Here is a 17238-nt window from a genome sequence, read left to right as displayed (position 1 = left end):
TGGTATAAGGATACCCTTGGTGAGACAGGCTTCCTAACTAATTTAGAGCCTGCCTTCAGGTCTCCTAACTAATTAATGCTCTGTCCTCCTCCTTCAAGCCTAACACAGGGATCGGTCAAGAAGATATTTATGTACCAAATCCTGATCTGCTCTAATTCTTCAAGGCACATTCCTGATCCGGAGCCACTCTCCCATGACGTGAGGCTGCTCACGGCACAGGGACAGCCCAGGGGAGACCAGCCCTACGCTGATGTCACCTCTTTCTTCCTCCACCTATCCTGCTTTTCCAAAGCATGCACCATTTTCCCAACAAATAAGGAGCATGAATAGCTTAAAATTGGCATATGTACTGGGGGGGGACTTCTCGCAGAGTACAGAAAGAGTACTAAATGGGAAGCAATTCAAAGTGTTGTGTATCATCCAGGATGAATGTTTCTTGCATGGCAAATGTGCAAGCTCTGTTTGAGGTATACGCTCCTTATAGTGATGTTTCCAGGCAGAAAGAACCCTCATTTTCCAGTATCAGCCATTTGACACAGGGACTGTATGGACTTGCTCATGGATTTAGCAAAAGGAATAACTTGGTATGCTTGTGGGCATTTTGTGAATGTGGACTCTCCCCCTCGTGCTTACAGCCTAAACTTTAATGGAAACTAAACACGAACAGCTGGTGCCAGCTGCAGTCTACAGTACAGTGCAAGAGGACAAAGTATAAAGGAGAATTTTCTTTATTTTTAAATATTAGTAACACTGCACAAAACAAAAGAAGTGGTACTTAAGTGACAGAAAACCAGTACTCAGTCTTATTTCATATTAACCAGAATTTACATACCCTAACAGAGATCATGTATGGTTATATGTTTGCGTAGGGTTACATTGGGTAATATAAGCATTTGAAGCTAACCTGTTCAGATACCAGAGACACCAGAATTTGTTATCCCAAACCATGCCAGAATGCAGACTCAATTTTTCTGTCTAGCTTCTTCCTTACACCATTATGTGCATTCCTACATCTTTCAAATGTTAGGCTGAGTGAGTTTCTCCAGGAACTGCGGCCTTTCAATATTGCCAGGTTTAAGTCTGCTACATCAACAATGTATTGGCAAGAGGAAGACAGAAAAAAAAAAACAAAGCAAAACCTTAAGCTGATAACTCCTACCTGGAGGTTAAGAAGACGAGGCAACATACTGACAAGAAACATGCAGGTGAATGCTTAAGGCAACAGAAGGGCTCTGTACAAACTAAAAGGTTAAGACAAGCAATGTGTCATGCACATGAGACAAGTATGGGAAGCAAGGAAGTAATCTTGCCAGAAAATACATTTTTCTTTTAAATTGAAGACGTCTTTTCAAGCTAAAAAAAAACAGTCCTGCAATAAAACCGATGCAAAATGCTTTAATGCATAAAGGCGTAAGGTCTTTGCAGACACAACTTGATAAAATCTGATATGGATGCTGAAAAAATGTTTGTTATCTAAACCCCACTCATCAGAAACAAAGAGCAGTTTTAAGGTAGCACTTAGATCACTTGTCTCTCGGTTCTGAAAATAAACTATTAAAATCAGGAATGATTTCACTAAATTATTAATCGGGAGTCAACTACGCTGAAGGAAACCAGTAGGAGTGCTTACAGGAGACCATCATTACACTAGGTTTCTTAAAATCAGAGGATACAACTTCATGGTACAATTTAAAATGAAGGAACATTTTAATATTAGGGACAAACCTTTACTGCCCAACTTGGGAAAAAAACCACCATAAAAGTAACTTATTAAGCTTGCATAAATTACCCTATAAGAGCTCATGTCTCAGTCCCATTCCCAGCGATATGAGTGAATAGGACTCTTCTTTCAACAGGCCTGATGTTGATGCCAGAGTGACCAAACAAACAGGCATTTGCACAACCCTTTATATCCTACAAAACAAATAAACAAACACTAGACTAGTGTCGTTTTAGTCCCAGGGAAGGAAGAGGTAAGAAATTCTGTAACGCTTTCCAATCTTCAGACATAACACGCTTCTAACCAACATCAGCCTCGTTCGAATTCCCTAACCTGACTGGCAAGAAAGCCACTCCGTGAAACTAAAAAGAATAACATAGTGCAATTTTAGTACAGTTTTAAACATGAGTCACTTCCTTGCTAGCAGTGTGAACAATCAAAAAATATACATAAAAGAGGTGTGCTCAAATGTAACATTAAATTGTCATTATTATAAAGGTATTGGCATAGCAGAGCAGTCCATTTTAGTAACTCCCTTTGGTTGACTTCTTCTTCTTCTGTTCCTCTCTCTGCTTCTGCTTCCTCCTCTTGCTGCCTTCTTTGTGTCCTGGGGAAATACGGCTTGTAAAACACTATTCACAGCATTCATGGACTTTTCCCTCCAGCAAAAGCACATATTCTCTGAATGGTTTAAGGAATCTTAAAGAAAAGGTCTGGCCTTTTTTTAAATGGCTATTTCTACTATATCCCCAGTTCTACTATATCTCTTACATAGGATAGAAAGAAAACACTATCAATCTTTGAAGTTTGAAAAGATCTGGAGAACTTTCAAAAGACTTCAAAGCCATTCAGGAAAAGCTTCAAAATTAGAGCACATGCAAAATCAGAATAATTTTCAAAATGGAAGCAATAAATAAGACTTACACAGCAGGAGCTATTTAAGTACTGGTGGTTCCTGCTCACAGTAGTCAGAGTTACCACAATATTTGCATTTCCATTTTAAGACTAGAGAATGTCAAGAATCCTGAGTAACTTAGAAGGTGCTCAGTGTTCACCAATATATATTTTATACGCAGGTCATCAGCCTGCTCATGCTTAACTATGCACCATGGGTTATATTCTATTGCAGCTCCAATGGTGCATGGAAGCATTAAGTTCAAGCAACAATTATTTGCCACAGGTTCAGTAGGCACAAGCTTCCAGCCATGTGATCATCATCCCAATGTTTTTCTTCCCCCCCAGAGATGCGTGAAAAACAGTTCTTGCTCTGCATCACATCCTTTCCTCCAAACTTGCAGTAAAATGCAACTTGCTTGCAGACTTGCACGCGCAGTGAACTGTGCAGAACCAACACCACATCTACCCAAGTGCACTTTCAAGTCTAAACTCAAAGCCAGCAAACGTTTCCCTCAGATAATCAATCTGTGATGCTTTGAGACAGCTAGAGGGATCTTTTAGCTCAGCGGTGCTCTGCCACTGGGAATCGGCACACTCCAGTGACCAGGGCCGAGCGGAGGAGCCCCTGCAAGCCAGCTCAGAGGCAGGGCTGGGAGTCAGAACAGCCCAGGAAGGGCACAGCTCCACCTCTCTGGAAATCTCTATTGCCCCCATTCTGTCTGCAGGCAGGCAAAAACAGCCCTGAGGAAGCCGTGTCACCATTGCACCCGGTTCTCCATCAATTTAGCACCAACAGCAAAATTAGGTAGGGAAAAGGGAGTGGTGGGAGGTCAGAGGAGTATGAAACCACACAGTGGCCAAAGTTTGCTCCTAATCAGAGCTCCTCCCAAGAACTGCAGTTCTTCTGTTTAAGACTTGTGGAGAACCACAAGATAGTCTTTGGGCTAAAATCACTTGGGACATTATCAAAAGCTGGTGTATTAGAGGAAATCCACTCCCTTGTAGCATGATATCCTAGGTTATCATTCTAGCTCCTACGCTGTATCAACAGCATGACTTCATCGTTTGCAATCATCTGAGTCAAGAAGCAGGATATTTGTTTAGAAATTCTGCCATGAGCGATTAGCCTGCGCAAAGTTAGAGTGGAAACCAGTTTTATTGTTTAAGGAAGAGAAAAACTGGCAGCGCTTTGCAGAACCGCAGGTGACGCTGTGTTCTCCCCGCGCCCTCCTGAGCTACAATCCTGTCCCCGGGGACACTGCGTGACCATCTCCTAGCTCAGAACTCCATCCATGATGTTTAGTTCCATGTCAGCCCCTCGGTCACCTATACATTGTCAAAAATAGGATCCCTTGGCATTTAATTCACTGCTGTAAGGCACATATCCCAGAAGGGCTCAAGCGTCCCTTTCCTTTCCCACAGAGGCCAATGGAGGGGAAAGAGACGTGCTGACTCTCGAGAATCAGTCATCCGAGGGGTGTTATTCAAAGGATTCCTCCCTTTACCAGAGGGAAAAACAGCATCATATCATCTGATCAGAACTAGCTCATGTAATAACTATGAAACATTAACACAGATATTTGGAAAAGGATCACTAAACCCTAACAGATTACTAACTTCATAATTTTCTCATTTTTCATTCTCAAAACGCTGTCAGTATTTCTAAAAGGCTTCCACATCCAGGCATGATTGCATTTGATACTGCTATTTTATATCATAATACCTTTTTTTTTCCAACAGTCCATTTTCTTCAAATGTTTGAGATTTTGAAAGCAATTCTAGCAATTCTTCCTTTAAAATACTGTGAGTCAATGTAAATTATGACTTGAAATGAATGCCACATAATTCACTGTCTTATAAATGAAATAACAACTCAAATGTTAAAATAATGTGGTATGAAGATATTTAGGCATTTGACAACATGGGTCTCCTACCAGCCTCCGGAATGATAAGGGCAAAAAGTGCAAATCTTTCAAGTGTTATCACTGACACACAGAAACAGAGTGGCCAAAGTAGGAGATAACGCACAAATACAGAGTATTCCTCAATAGAAAACTGCCAGGCCTTTTCTGTTTTGAGCCTGCTGTGATAAATGATTTCACTCTTGACCACTTCCTTTTCTACCTCCACCTAAGAGGAAAGGATAGGTCAAATTTTGCCAGACTGTTAGCTCCAGTGATGCTATGCTGGGTGATAACAGCTGAAAACCTGATCCAAACAAATGAAGCAACTCCTAACAAAAATAAAAATTTCACACTAAAGGTGTAACCCTTTGGTGCATTATTTCACTCTAATACTTCAACCAGCACTACTTAAAAAAATATTTAGCTGCCTTGCATACAAGACTAGCCCCAAAGTCATGAAAGAACAAAATCTGAATTAGAAAGCAGCACCCCCATTACTATTTGATTAATTTGCAGTGAATCTGTGTCCTGATGAGTCACCAGCATCATGAAGTGGTCATAGAAACTTCCCATAGTCAGTGCCTGGCTGAACTGGCTCCAGCCGAACAGTTCTGGCCTTGGAGAAGGGCTCAACTTTCCACCCTTAGAAGCAACTGTTTTCCATCTAAGTTCTAGAAAGGCATTACAGGGTGGAGGGAGAACAGGGTGCTGAAAGTTTCCCCAAGTTTTCACATTTGGAAAACAAGATTCACTCAAACACAGAGAGATGTTTTGGTATAACTTGGTATGTTCTTGCTTTTGGCAGCTGACAAAAGCAGCGATGGATGAAACAAGAATCCACACCATTTGGAATAACACCTGGTTTACAACCTGGATAATTCTTGTCTAAAACAAACAGCTTCTGCTGACCCACTCTTCCCATTTCATCCTCATCTCTTCTACTTCCAAAACACTGGAACAGGTTGCCCAGAGAGGTGGTGGATGCCCCATCCCTGGAAACATTCAAGGCCAGGTTGGACGGGGCTCTGAGCAACCTGATCTTGTTGAAGATGTCCCTGCTCCTTGCAGGGGGGTTGGACTAGATGACCTTTAAAGGTCCCTTCTAACCCAAACTGTTCTATGATTCTAAGAACAACAAAGAGCACAGAAGCTCTTCCAGCTTTCAAAAAGCTGCTAAAGGCTGAAGCCAGCTTCCAACAACACTTAGTAGCAACTCCCTCAACCACTCAGCAAGGACCAAAACAAATTGGGAAGCCTCTCTGCTGCATCCCAGATTGACTTTCCTTCTGGCCTTCTACTTCTCTGCCATCTGCACCTCCTTAAGTCACAAATTTGTTGTCACTATGAAACTCATCACATTCTTGGGTGGCAACTGGAAGGGAGGTGTGCACATCGAGTGATTGATCCAAAGGGACAATGTCCTAGAGAAAAAACTCCTAACCCAACCCATTTGTGGTATACTACTTCTTCCTGCCCTGCCCAGCATCTGCCTGCTCTACCGGGATGCAGAGAGCAGCCACCGGTCTGCTCCACCTTCCTTCTGCCAGCACAGGAGAGCATAGGAGTCAGCAGAAGGAAACAAGATGTTCAGTCACAACCGATGATTAACACGCAATATTTCTGCCTTCTCTGCTTTGCGACCCACATCAGTCAGTAAAAAAAGGCCATGGCCTGATTTTTATAGAAGATCTCCTGCAAAGCTGAAGACTTTGGAGGAGCCTCCTTCCGCTTTCAGGCTCCGAAGCACTGTGGTTCAGGGTGGGAGGGATTCATGCTCTCTGCTCAAGCCCCAGAGAGAATAGTTTTCAAGATCTACCAACTTTTTTATAAAATTGCAGCCACTCTTTTGCCCTCCTTCAAACTACAGAAGCAGTCATTGCTCCAACATGCACACAGAGTTTTAACAGGGCAGTGGGGCACGTGCAAGTTGGGTTCTGTAGTGCGCTTTCTAATTTTCTGCTCTTAGAAATACCTCTGTAGTCAAAACAATAAATTGCCATTTCAAAGGTAGCTAGCTTACCTCTGAGTTGCAGCCACCATCTATTATTTTAGACTGATCACGCTTGCATATGCCATTACAAAAACGCACCCCAGATCACTGCTTCCAGTAAAATTTCATGTGTGTGACTCAATCTACAATTACAGCTTTACACTACACTTTCACATTCCCTCCTTTCAGCCCGAGCCACTGCCCCACACACACCACGAGTTGCCCTAATAATTCTCTCACCGCATCCGCAGCTCCTGCCCATGCCACAGAGCATCGTGGAGAGAGAACCCGCCTTTACGTAAGGACCTGAGGTGACAAAACATCCCACCCTGTCTAGGCACGCCACTCCACTATTTAATTATCCGCACTGTTAAATCCAAGGGGCGAGTTCTCCAGTCTCACTGGCCAACCCAGTGATTTAATTCCAACTTTGATGTCTTAGGGGACTGAAAAGCTTTAGCAGCTTACTGTGGCCTTCCTTCATGCTTGCTCACCGTACTATTTTCATTACCAATTCTGCCTAGAATTGCTAAAAGAACATACCAAGCCAGATACAACCTGCTTGCCTGCTATTAATTAAGGTAATACTATTACTGAATAGAGTCCAAGGGTTTACTCCCACATGGCAAGCAAAAGCTTGCAAGGCTTTGCAGCCTTGGAAGCCCTTCCATGTGCAACCCAGCCACCTTCTATGGGAAGCAAATGGGTAATGGGGTGCTCTCACACTAACAGCCAAAAAAACCATGCGTGAAGGCAGCTCTGGCTAAGCCAGGGAGCAACCAGCCAGCCTCCAAATCCACCAGCCAATCTTCCCACCCTCTGCCCGCAGAAGAGTACGGCTGTTACCCCGTCCCGCTCACACACAGTTACAGCCACGGGACGTGGAGCACAGGGAGAGTGAACTCCCATCTCCGCACCTCCAGCATTCCTCACGTATTAGATTTCCACAGAAAATTGTGGCTTGGCTTTCCTTTCTCTTTCCATTACATGCCCAAATACAAGTATGTAAGAGAATTGTAAGGTAATTAGTTTGGATAACAAAGCACATTGATTTTACTAGTTAGTAGTGTGTAATTCAGGAAACCGTATGTGAGTTAAAAAAACAGAGACTGCGTTAAAGATGTAATGAAGTACAAAGAGGTCAACTTTCCAGCAGAGGAATCCATGGTAGGAAAGGATCCAGATTAGTTAAGCTACTTCTTTTAAAGTGGTTTCCTTTTCAGGGATGCCAGTGGGTGAAAACGGAGCGAAAATGGATTATTAATGTTGTAAGTTTTAGCTTCATGCAAGCTATTTCATTCAAAAGGAAGAACAAACCTTGCAATATTATCTTGCAAATAATGATCTTTCACATAATGTATTTTTCAGTATTTTAAAAAATTAAATGTTTCAACCATTCTTGCTAGATAAAGATCAAAATTCTCAAATCCAGAGAAGCCAATTTTTGGGGGTAGTTACCACTGCCCCTGCCATCAGTGGCTGTAACCCCCAGGTCTCTGCTGGCATTAATACCATTTTGGAACAGCTTGGGTATCACCAGTCAGCCATACATCACACAATCAGGCAGTGCATTACTTGTAGTATCTGAATTCTTCTTAAAAAAATTACTTGGGTGGAACTAGAGCATTGAGATAAGCAGTGACTTCAGAGTACGAGTTTTACTCTAAAGGCTGTTACGCAACCAGGAACAGTGTGAAACCCAGAGCAATTTCTGCTAAAACTCAAAGTGTCAACGTTAGATGGAGAACCAAATCTAACTTTTTTTTTTTTTTAAAGTTAAAAATCTACTGTAATGACTGGAAATCCTGACTAAGGAGAGGATTCATCTCACCTCTGGATATCATTTGCCAGGTCTAAACGAGTTGGCCAGCCTTTCTCCTTGGGCACTAGAGAGAGATGGTCACTTCCAGAGCCATTCCCACCACGTAGTCACGATGAAACCTGTCCCTTTTCCTTCATTTAAATTTGCTAGGAACTTACACATTAAAACTCAAACATTCCCACTCTTAGAGCTGGGAACAGCAAACCAGTTCACTGCAGGTGAATCATTAACAACTAAGGATTTGCTTGAGATGCTGTAACTGGGACAACGTCTAAAACTGCCGTGAGACAACAAGGGCCACGTGTCAGCGGTGGCAAAATTGTCTGATTCGAGATGTAATGACACCCAGTTTGAGGCCACTGAACTCAAGTATTTTCCACTGAAGTGAGCGGGCTTTGGACCAAGGCAGACAAAGATGCTGTTCTTTCCCAGCGCTGGCCCGTGTAAGCACGTGATCAATGAGAAGCCAAGCGGGAGCAAGTCAGTGGTCGATATCATTACAGAGCTGCACTGGTGAAGCCTGCTCGTTAGGCAAGGTGAACACCCATGAAGGAGAACGGCGTTACTGGCCAGGGCTCGTGCACAAACTTCCCAGGGAGGGATTAAGACACTCACGCAGGTTTTTATGACTGACTCGACCAGTCCTTCAGCAGCCCTGTCCATCAGGGGAACAGTAGGCAAAATATTTAAAGCAACAGTAAAATCTTAGTCTTACTGCAATCAAGTTTTCACCCCAAATCTTTTATGGCAACTCACAATCTACTGGTAGAAGAGAGGATTTTGTGATTGCACAGGTACTTCCAGAAATTAATTTTAATTGCCATTTTTTCCATCTTGGAGCATAAATAGATTCACAGTAAAAAGTCCTAAGCAATGTCAAAAATTGCTCCAAAAATTGCAAGGTTCATGTCAAACTCAGACACTCTTTGGAAACCATTAAAATATTGGTACGACTGCAGAGAACCTCAAGTCTCCAAATGCAGAGCCAAGGTTTTGTTTTGCCCAGTACAACACAAGATACAAAAGCTCTAACCCTTACATGGGAGATTTTAGGACATCAGCCTGGAGGTTATATTCAGGCTTCTTTAGAGAAATTTTAAACTTTTTTTTTTTTTTTTAAGAAAAAATTCAACATAGTAATCCCTAAAGAGACAAAACTTTCAGCAACTGATTAGGAGAACATTTATCTGAATGTTTCTATTATTTCAAGCTGTCATCCCATGTGATGTCTTTAGGTCTTCTATACAGAAGACAGCATTAGATTAAAGGCTCATCAACGCAGCAGCAGTTGGAATAGCACTGGGAGTACGTAAACACATGTTTTGGGGTACAGTGCATGTTTTCCATTCACTGTGTTTACCCTGAGGAGCTCACACTTCCCTCAGCACTAACGAGAAGGGCCCTTGCTGTGGGCATCCAAGTAGAAAGGCACCTTCAAATTTCAGAAAAACCTGTCCTGGCAGTCCTGGATGATCTTTGACCACAGGTTCAAATTAAATCAAGTAGTTATGAGGACTCTGTTGTCCAAGATAGCCTCTGGACTACATTGCCGAAACATTACAGACAGGAAATACATCAAAGGACTAATTGCTTCCAAAAATAACCAGGACAATCGTCGCGCTTCTGCATTCGCCTGAACGGTCTCAGTCCTCTCTATTAGGATTTAGGTGCCTAAAATTGCAGCTGTCAGAAATAATATCAAGTTGCTGAACTTCTACTTCAGCAAGGAAGCCAAGCACAATTTAAATAGATGAATGTGCAAAATATTGTGATTGGTTAATCTCTAAAAGGCCTTCATTTTTAAGAAGAAAGAGCATAGGCACTTCAGCAGCACAACAATATTTGCCCTGGATCTTTCAATATCCCAGGGCGTTGGTGGATCTAGACTAGACTAAATTGAAGAGCAGAGCTAATGCAAGATGAAGGCACACAAGCTGCCGTTTATTATTTGCCAGGGACCTAGCATTAAGTCAACACACAGCAACAACCCCTTGTTCGGCTTTTTGGTTTTTCCTTTTGACTAGCTGATGGTTCCTTTTCTGTGCATTTCTCATCAACATGCTTGTGCACACCTGATAAATAAAAAGGGGTCTCCAAGCTGCTTGTAACCCGGCTTCTATCTTGTTCTTCCACCTCATCGCTATTATAATGATAGGCGTATTTGGGGGAACTGGCAGGCTTGTGAGACTTCAGCAGGCGAGGGTTGGTCGGCTGGAAAGGCAGGGCGTGTTGTCCTCTCCGTCTGCACTCCTCAGCAAAGGCTTCTTCATCTGCCTCACCTGAAAAAGCAAAGTTCAAGGAAAGTCAGCTGCACACAAAATGTTTAAATTTAGCCTGAAAAAAGTCCTCAAAACTGTGCTGGAAATTGTATGTTACTAAACTACTGCCTTGGCTGTGGTTCGCTCACAGATACTCCTGTCTATCTACAGAGCGGGGAGTGTCCGGAGCAGAGAGCTCCACCAACAGCCTCTCACCACACTGGAACCACCCAAAAAAGTCAGCTGGATATGACAACTCTGTTCATTGTTTCCTTTTTCCCAAAAGGCAGGGTGAGTGAGCCAAGAACGTGGCCCGGGACAATATTTCTCTCCTGTGCAGAGCATGTCATCTTGTCCCACCTCGCCTGGACTGCCTGCCTAGGAAGGGTTGGCCCTGCTCAAACAAAAGTGATAGGGAAAGGAGGGAGAAATACCCAAGCTGGCTACAGGGATGGTGGGAGAGAAACAAAGCCAGCATGGGTTCAGAGGGGCTGGCTGTTGCACATCCGCAGCTGGAAGGATGGTAGAGAAGCGTGAAAGACCACATGATGGGGTTGAATACGTAAGAGGCGAGCACAGTCCAAGGGACAAGGCAGGCAACGCACGGCAAAGGCGAATGAACACAATGGAAATAAAATCCAATGTTTGCAAAAATTAATATGAAAGATGACGTATTCCAGTTATACTCATGCTATTTTGCAGAGGACACTTTCCTTTGCTGCAGAAAATTTCCAATGTTCAGTACCGATGCTGCAAAGTAGAGAAATCGGCTACCATAACACAAAAAACCACCAGTAAAACCACACGTCGAAAAGCTAACAGTAAGATAATAAATAAAAAAGCCAAAGACATTCAATGGGAAAAAAAAGAAAAAAAAAAAAAAAAAAGAGTGAGAAGGTGTGTACCACATTTGTCTCTTAAAGGCTTTTTAAAGTTTCATTAATTCAATTACTTAAGTACTTTTAATAGAGCTGATGAAATACGGCGTCATTTTATTTGCATCAAATGTGGTGTGTCACATTCTGGAAGTTTTTCCCGGGATGCGCCCAGCATCAGCTGCTTAGGGAGGGGTGTGTGCGCTCAGCTAATGCGTGTGCCCTTAGTTCATGGCTGGAAAATGCTTTGAAGATGGAAAAAGCACCACGTATGCAGTAACAAAAACAGTAATACCCAGTTCGTTGTGCGCACCAAACCACCGACACTTTCAAACAAAACAGGTTGCGTTGTCTTTACCTTGTAATCGTACATGGGGAGATGCTTCGGAGGGCATGAGGAAAAGGAGGCAAGGTATGTTTAACAAGTAATTTCACAGTGCAATGTGGCAACCCAAGGCCTTGCAGGAGAAGAGGATGCCAAGACGTGCCTCGCGTCTCCCCACCATGCGTCTGAGCACCTGCTGTGCATGGATATGATGCAGAAGACCCGTTTTCCCAGGCTGTTAGACACCCATTCCCCACAAACAATACTCAACGCTTTTCTACCCTGGAGTCTCCTGCACTTCCGAAGGCACAAGCAAACAAGACAAAACCACAAGTGATGGTAACACCAAGGATGGCTTTTTTCCCCTTGCACGGGGCACAGCGCTTCAGCTATGAGAGGCGGTGGGCAAGGAAACGCCCAATGCAGAATTGCCAGCATTTCCTTAGCTACAGGATGTTACAAGCTGTACTGACAGTACTGAAGCACGTACCAGTCTGATGATGCCAGGTCTATGAAGATTAAGCCTATAAAATGGTGGGAGTAAAAATAAAATGCCTAGGAAACCCACGTACACCAGTTGCACATATGAAAATCAGTCAAGAGAGGTCATTTCCTAAAAAATTATAGTATCCCAGAAATGGGATATCCCTTCCCTCCCATTGAAACACAAACTGCACTGCTTTCTTTTTGATGTGCAAAGTCTTGCATGATGCATGTTTAAAATTTATATTGGCAAGCAGATGCAGGAAGGAGAAATGTGTGGAGGTCGCTCTCAAAGCTGTGTGTGTGTGTGTGCATCACAGAGGCACCCTGATCAGACACACTAAGACTTAACACAGTTAAATATTAAACCAGATGCTCTACACACACCCCAATAAATTACTCTTAAGTAGGCCAGAGATCAGTCTCGACACCTTTCGTCCAATTCAGCTGGTGTGAAAGGCACAGTTTAACACTGGAAGAATTCAAAATAATCCTGCTCCTCCCTGTACTCGCAGCATCATTGAGTGCTGGCCCTCTTGCACCCTGATGTGTCCTTGATCTGCTGCTTGCAGTGAACGCTCCCGCAGAGCTCTCTTGCTCTGGGACCTGAGCTGGGCCACCAGCCCCACAACGCTGAGCGCCTAATGAAGTCACAGAAAGATCTTTCAGCAAGCACTCACTGCTTGAATCCAATTTAAAATAAAATGAATAGAATCATAGAATAGTTTGGGTTGGAAGGGACCGTTAAAGGCCATCTAGTCCAACCCCCCTGCAAGGAGCAGGGACATCTCCAACCAGATCAGGTTGCTCAGAGCCCCGTCCAACCTGGCCTTGAATGTTTCCAGGGATGGGGCATCAACCACCTCTCCGGGCAACTGCTCCAGTGTTTCACCACCTTCATCATAGAAAATTTCCTCCTTATATCTAGTTTGAATCTGCCCTTTTTTAGTTTAAAACCATTACTCCTTGTCCTTTTCGCTACAGGCCTACTAAGAAGTCCGTCTCCATCTTTTGTATAAGCTCCCTTTAAGTACTGAAAGGATTAAATCCGTCTCCATCACCCAACAGAGTCATTCAGTTTTCCATCTCCCTCAAAGTAAAGACAAGTTTTAGTTCAACAAATAGATCCCCCCAAAATATCAATTTTTTTTCCCCTTTCTGAGTTGCAGGAAAGCAGGATGGCACCATAAATCAGTTAAATGCCATACCATCACGTCAGCTGTGATTCACATATTGAACTGATTACAGTGCCATGCGTGGTATGAGCTGCCAGATCTTCCTCTGATCACCTATCTTAAGCACACCTTGCAAAGCAAAACTGAGGTGTAATTTTCTCTTGTTCTACCTATTTAAACATATTTGAAACAAGCAAGCCACACTCTGAATGAAGGTAGCTGCACCAGTTGCAAATATGAGAGGTGAAAAGAATTTACTCTGGGAAAGGTCAGCCACACAGGCCATCACCACCAAAAACTGCTTAAACATTGCTGGATTTTTGTCAACAGTGCTGTTTGCCCTGAAAAAGGCTTTTAGGAAGAGAGCTGGTATGGAGGGGGGACCACAGCCTAGTTCAGAGCTGGAATATCCACTTGAGCAGCAACTTCCAGGGTTCTCCGACTTTAAACGGCCCTCAGTTCCTCCCACAGCTCCTTCTTGCCATCTCTCATGCTTCCAAGCCAGCACCCATGTGAGAGGCTGGGCCGCCGCGCTGTGAACCCGAGCAGGGGACTGACCCAGGTTAAAAATAACGCTCTTTTGGCAGGCTTATTTTTAACCCAGCTCAGTGCCTGGATCCAGCTCATCGTGCAGCCGGCCCAGCTGGGGCAGGGAAGGGGGCAATTATCAGGGGCTGCTGGAGTCGGCATCCAGATTACAGCCTGAAGCATAAGGTCTTATTAAAGTAATGCAAATAATAATTAAAAACCTTGCAGTTATGTCACTTGCAAAACCAGTCTGGAGAAGTTACATTTCCAAGGGCTAAATCTGAAAATGAGGGATTCAGTATTACTACTAACATGTAAAAACAATAATTAGAGTTTCGTTTTCTGATGCCTTTGGGTTCTTCCAAATGAAAAGCGGCTTCTTGAGAAAAAGAAATCAAACACGAGCTGTAGCATCCTAAAAAGTTGCATCAGGACCAAAACCTGCCTTCTGCTTCAAGCAAGAAAGGCTGAAAAATAATTTCTCATAGCAAAGTGCTGCTGTATGAAAGGGGAAAATAAGGATCTTGAAGCGGTAATTAACCAGTAGAGGGCAATATTGCCTATCGCGAGGGGCAGCGTTATCAGAAAAGTCACCGCCAACTCATATTTATTCGGTAATGCATCGATTTTATGTGTCTAAGGCAAACCGTAAGTACAAATCTTGGACTAGGTGGGCTGCTAGCTACACCGAGGGCTCCATGTGCGCTCCTGGAAAATGGAGATAAGACACAGGAATAAAACCACTAAGGCAAAGGACGTTCCAGGTGAGGTGCGACGGGTAAGTCACGGAGCACTTCACACAAAAGCAGCCCTGCACAGGCCAGCATTACTATTTGTGTGCTACATTTACATCCGTGTACATCCTGGAATTGAACTGAAATCCTACCAGGAATTAGCAGTAATTAACGGCAAGGCAGTAATTAACAGAAACACGTTGAATAAACTGGGGTTAACATCCTGAGGATATCGAACCACTTATTTACATGTGCCATGTCACTTCCCGCGCAAGAGGAAGCCAAGCCTCGTGGTTCCCACATGGCAACCCTACCGCTTGCATGCTATTTTCTTAATCATATAACCAAGGGCGGGGGGGGGGGGGGGGGGGCGGGAATCAGTATTTTCCCTTGTATTAAGAAACAAAAAGTAGGTGTACCGGTTTGCTCAGTCCAGAGGAAGATTTCCCCGAGGCCGTGAACAACGTGCAGCCCTTTCTGCAACCAGCATCAGGAGAAGATGCAGCTGGTGAGGGACACCTGGCTTTATCTAATGACACAAGGTGAGCTGGTTGTGCAAGGACAGCTTGCAGGAAACTTACTCCATTCAAATCTTTCTTGAATTATGGCCAGCAAAGTGTTTTTCTCATACTTCAGAGTTAAGAGGTGGTGCATTTTCTGAAGCTCGGAGCAGGACACCGTATTGGTGCTTCTAGAGAGGACTCAACTGGAAGTCTGACGTTAGTCTGAGTTGCTACTGATGCTGACTGACAACAAAACAAGAGCGCAAAAGAAAAAATGCTTAGCTTGACTCTTTTTCCCCTCTTATTACAAGGACTTGGAATTTACCCTGCGCCTACGGAGGGCACTGGAGTTTCTGATGACTCAACTGTATCCGCTGCTGCCGGGGAGAGCTGAGCTGCAGCTGAAGAAGCAACCCAAAGGGAAAGAAAAAAACAAATCCCGATTTTAATACACTTATCTGAGGTTGATAGCGCTGTGATCTTTATAATCTGTTGATAAAATTTTTGTACTGATAAAACTTTCTGCTGTTACAGCAGCTCCAGTATTACTATTTACCTTAGCAGGTAAATACCTGGGTTCTTCTGAGACTCAAGACTGACATGTGCTTTAGAGGACCTCATTGGACTCAAGAACTTACTTAATGGAAATGACCTGTCTACAGGCTTGGATTACCCTGCGCTGAAAAATTCCTGGAGATTAACTGGTCCTTTTGTTTCTTCTTTTAAAAGCTCCACATCTAATATATCATAGCACAGAGAAAACATCAGGAGACCCAAGCAACTTTACTAAAATGTAGAAGTGGTCTGACTTGGGGGACCAAACTTGAAAGTTCTTTTCAGAAAGTTGCAAAATCATCACAGGTTCTTCTAATTTCTGTTGGGGAGCAAAGGATGCTCCTAAGATAGCAAGCCCAGGGTATTTTACAAAACTGCATGTGCGCACACACACCCTGCTCCTGAAATTGCAGGCAACACGCTCAGCCAAGAACATACTCCCTCACCATTACTGGAGGCTATGTTGAGCAAGTTCTTCTGATTAATCATTCTTAAACCTGTTTCTAAATGTCAGGAAACACTAATACTGCGATGCTTAACAGCAGGAGTTACAAAACCCACTGCCAGGCTGTGCTTTCGGGTTTGTCAGACTTGACAGAAACTAAAATTTGCATCAAGTCCTCTTTGGAAATGTCACTGTCTGAGTTTGACAGTGACAGCCTTTAAAAATCTCTTTCTATTTGATGTGGTGCTTCTGAGAAAAAGCAGCCATTTTAAAATCTGCTGATAAAAAAAAAAATGCAAGTAGTCTCGAAAGCTAAAAGAGCCTGAAATCACTCAGAAACTATCCGGGGAATGCCGGAGCAGCCACCCCATCTGCACCATCGCTGCTAGTGGCTGAGCTTTTGAAAACCGAAAAGGGAGTTTATTTCAGCACTGAAGTTTATCAGCTAAAGCACAGGATGAAGGACGACGTTTTGAGTCTTCTCACACAAATCAGTGGTTTTCACCAATTATTAGCTAGCATTATTGTTCCGGAGCAATCGCCCATTCCTCAGTGCTGGTATTACAGCTAAAGAGCACGAGGAGATTCAGGGTTTGCTGTGGTGGCAGACATCATTCCTGCACAATACTAGGAAAAGTTTAGCCGAAGCGGTGCCAGAAGTGCTCAGCTGGTTAAAAACTAAAGACGTCAGCTCTCAATCCACGTCCTCTGCAGAAACCTGCTGCCATGTCCCACCTCATCCTCTCCCCATCTCGGCCCCTGCGCTGGCTGCCACCGCACAGCTCTGGTGTCACCAACGTCACCACGCTCAGACACATGTTACATCTCCCTGCTCCTGCCCTAACTCGAAACTTCTTACTAAGTTTATAATTTGGGGCATTTGGGCCGGGCTTTTCCAGGCCAGGACCAGCACTGCTGTCTCATCTGCTGTGCATTTCCTGCGAGGAGGAAAAACAAAACAAGCCCACGAGTGGCAGGAGGCAGCGTGGGAGGTGGTGGTGAAGTTCCTGGGAAGTGATGGAAA

General features: G+C 43.7%; 1 protein-coding gene across 5 annotated transcripts in view; it reads right to left on the bottom strand.

Moving 5' to 3' along the window:
* Positions 1-712: 712 nt before the first annotated feature.
* The window catches only part of DNAJB6 (DnaJ heat shock protein family (Hsp40) member B6), a 61115-nt gene continuing 44589 nt past the window's right edge, over positions 713-17238 (bottom strand). For 3 of the 5 annotated variants that reach the window (XM_086741877.1, XM_086741878.1, XM_086741879.1), the window contains 2 exons: positions 10406-10612; positions 713-2327 (listed from right to left, as the gene is read on the bottom strand). In XM_086741877.1, the coding sequence (XP_086598003.1) occupies positions 2245-2327; positions 10406-10612 (290 nt within the window). In that variant the 3' untranslated portion in view covers positions 713-2244. Of the gene's footprint in view, positions 2328-10253; positions 10613-17238 lie in introns of those variants that run through there. The other 2 variants (XM_086741875.1, XM_086741876.1) reach the window with 1 other exon arrangement.

Source organism: Chlamydotis macqueenii, chromosome 2 (genome assembly GCF_036417535.1).
Source record: "Chlamydotis macqueenii isolate bChlMac1 chromosome 2, bChlMac1.mat, whole genome shotgun sequence".
Taxonomy (NCBI): Eukaryota; Metazoa; Chordata; class Aves; order Otidiformes; family Otididae; genus Chlamydotis; species Chlamydotis macqueenii.
The sequence above is the reverse complement of the archived record's forward strand: the minus strand, read 5'-3'. Positions and strand labels throughout refer to the sequence as shown.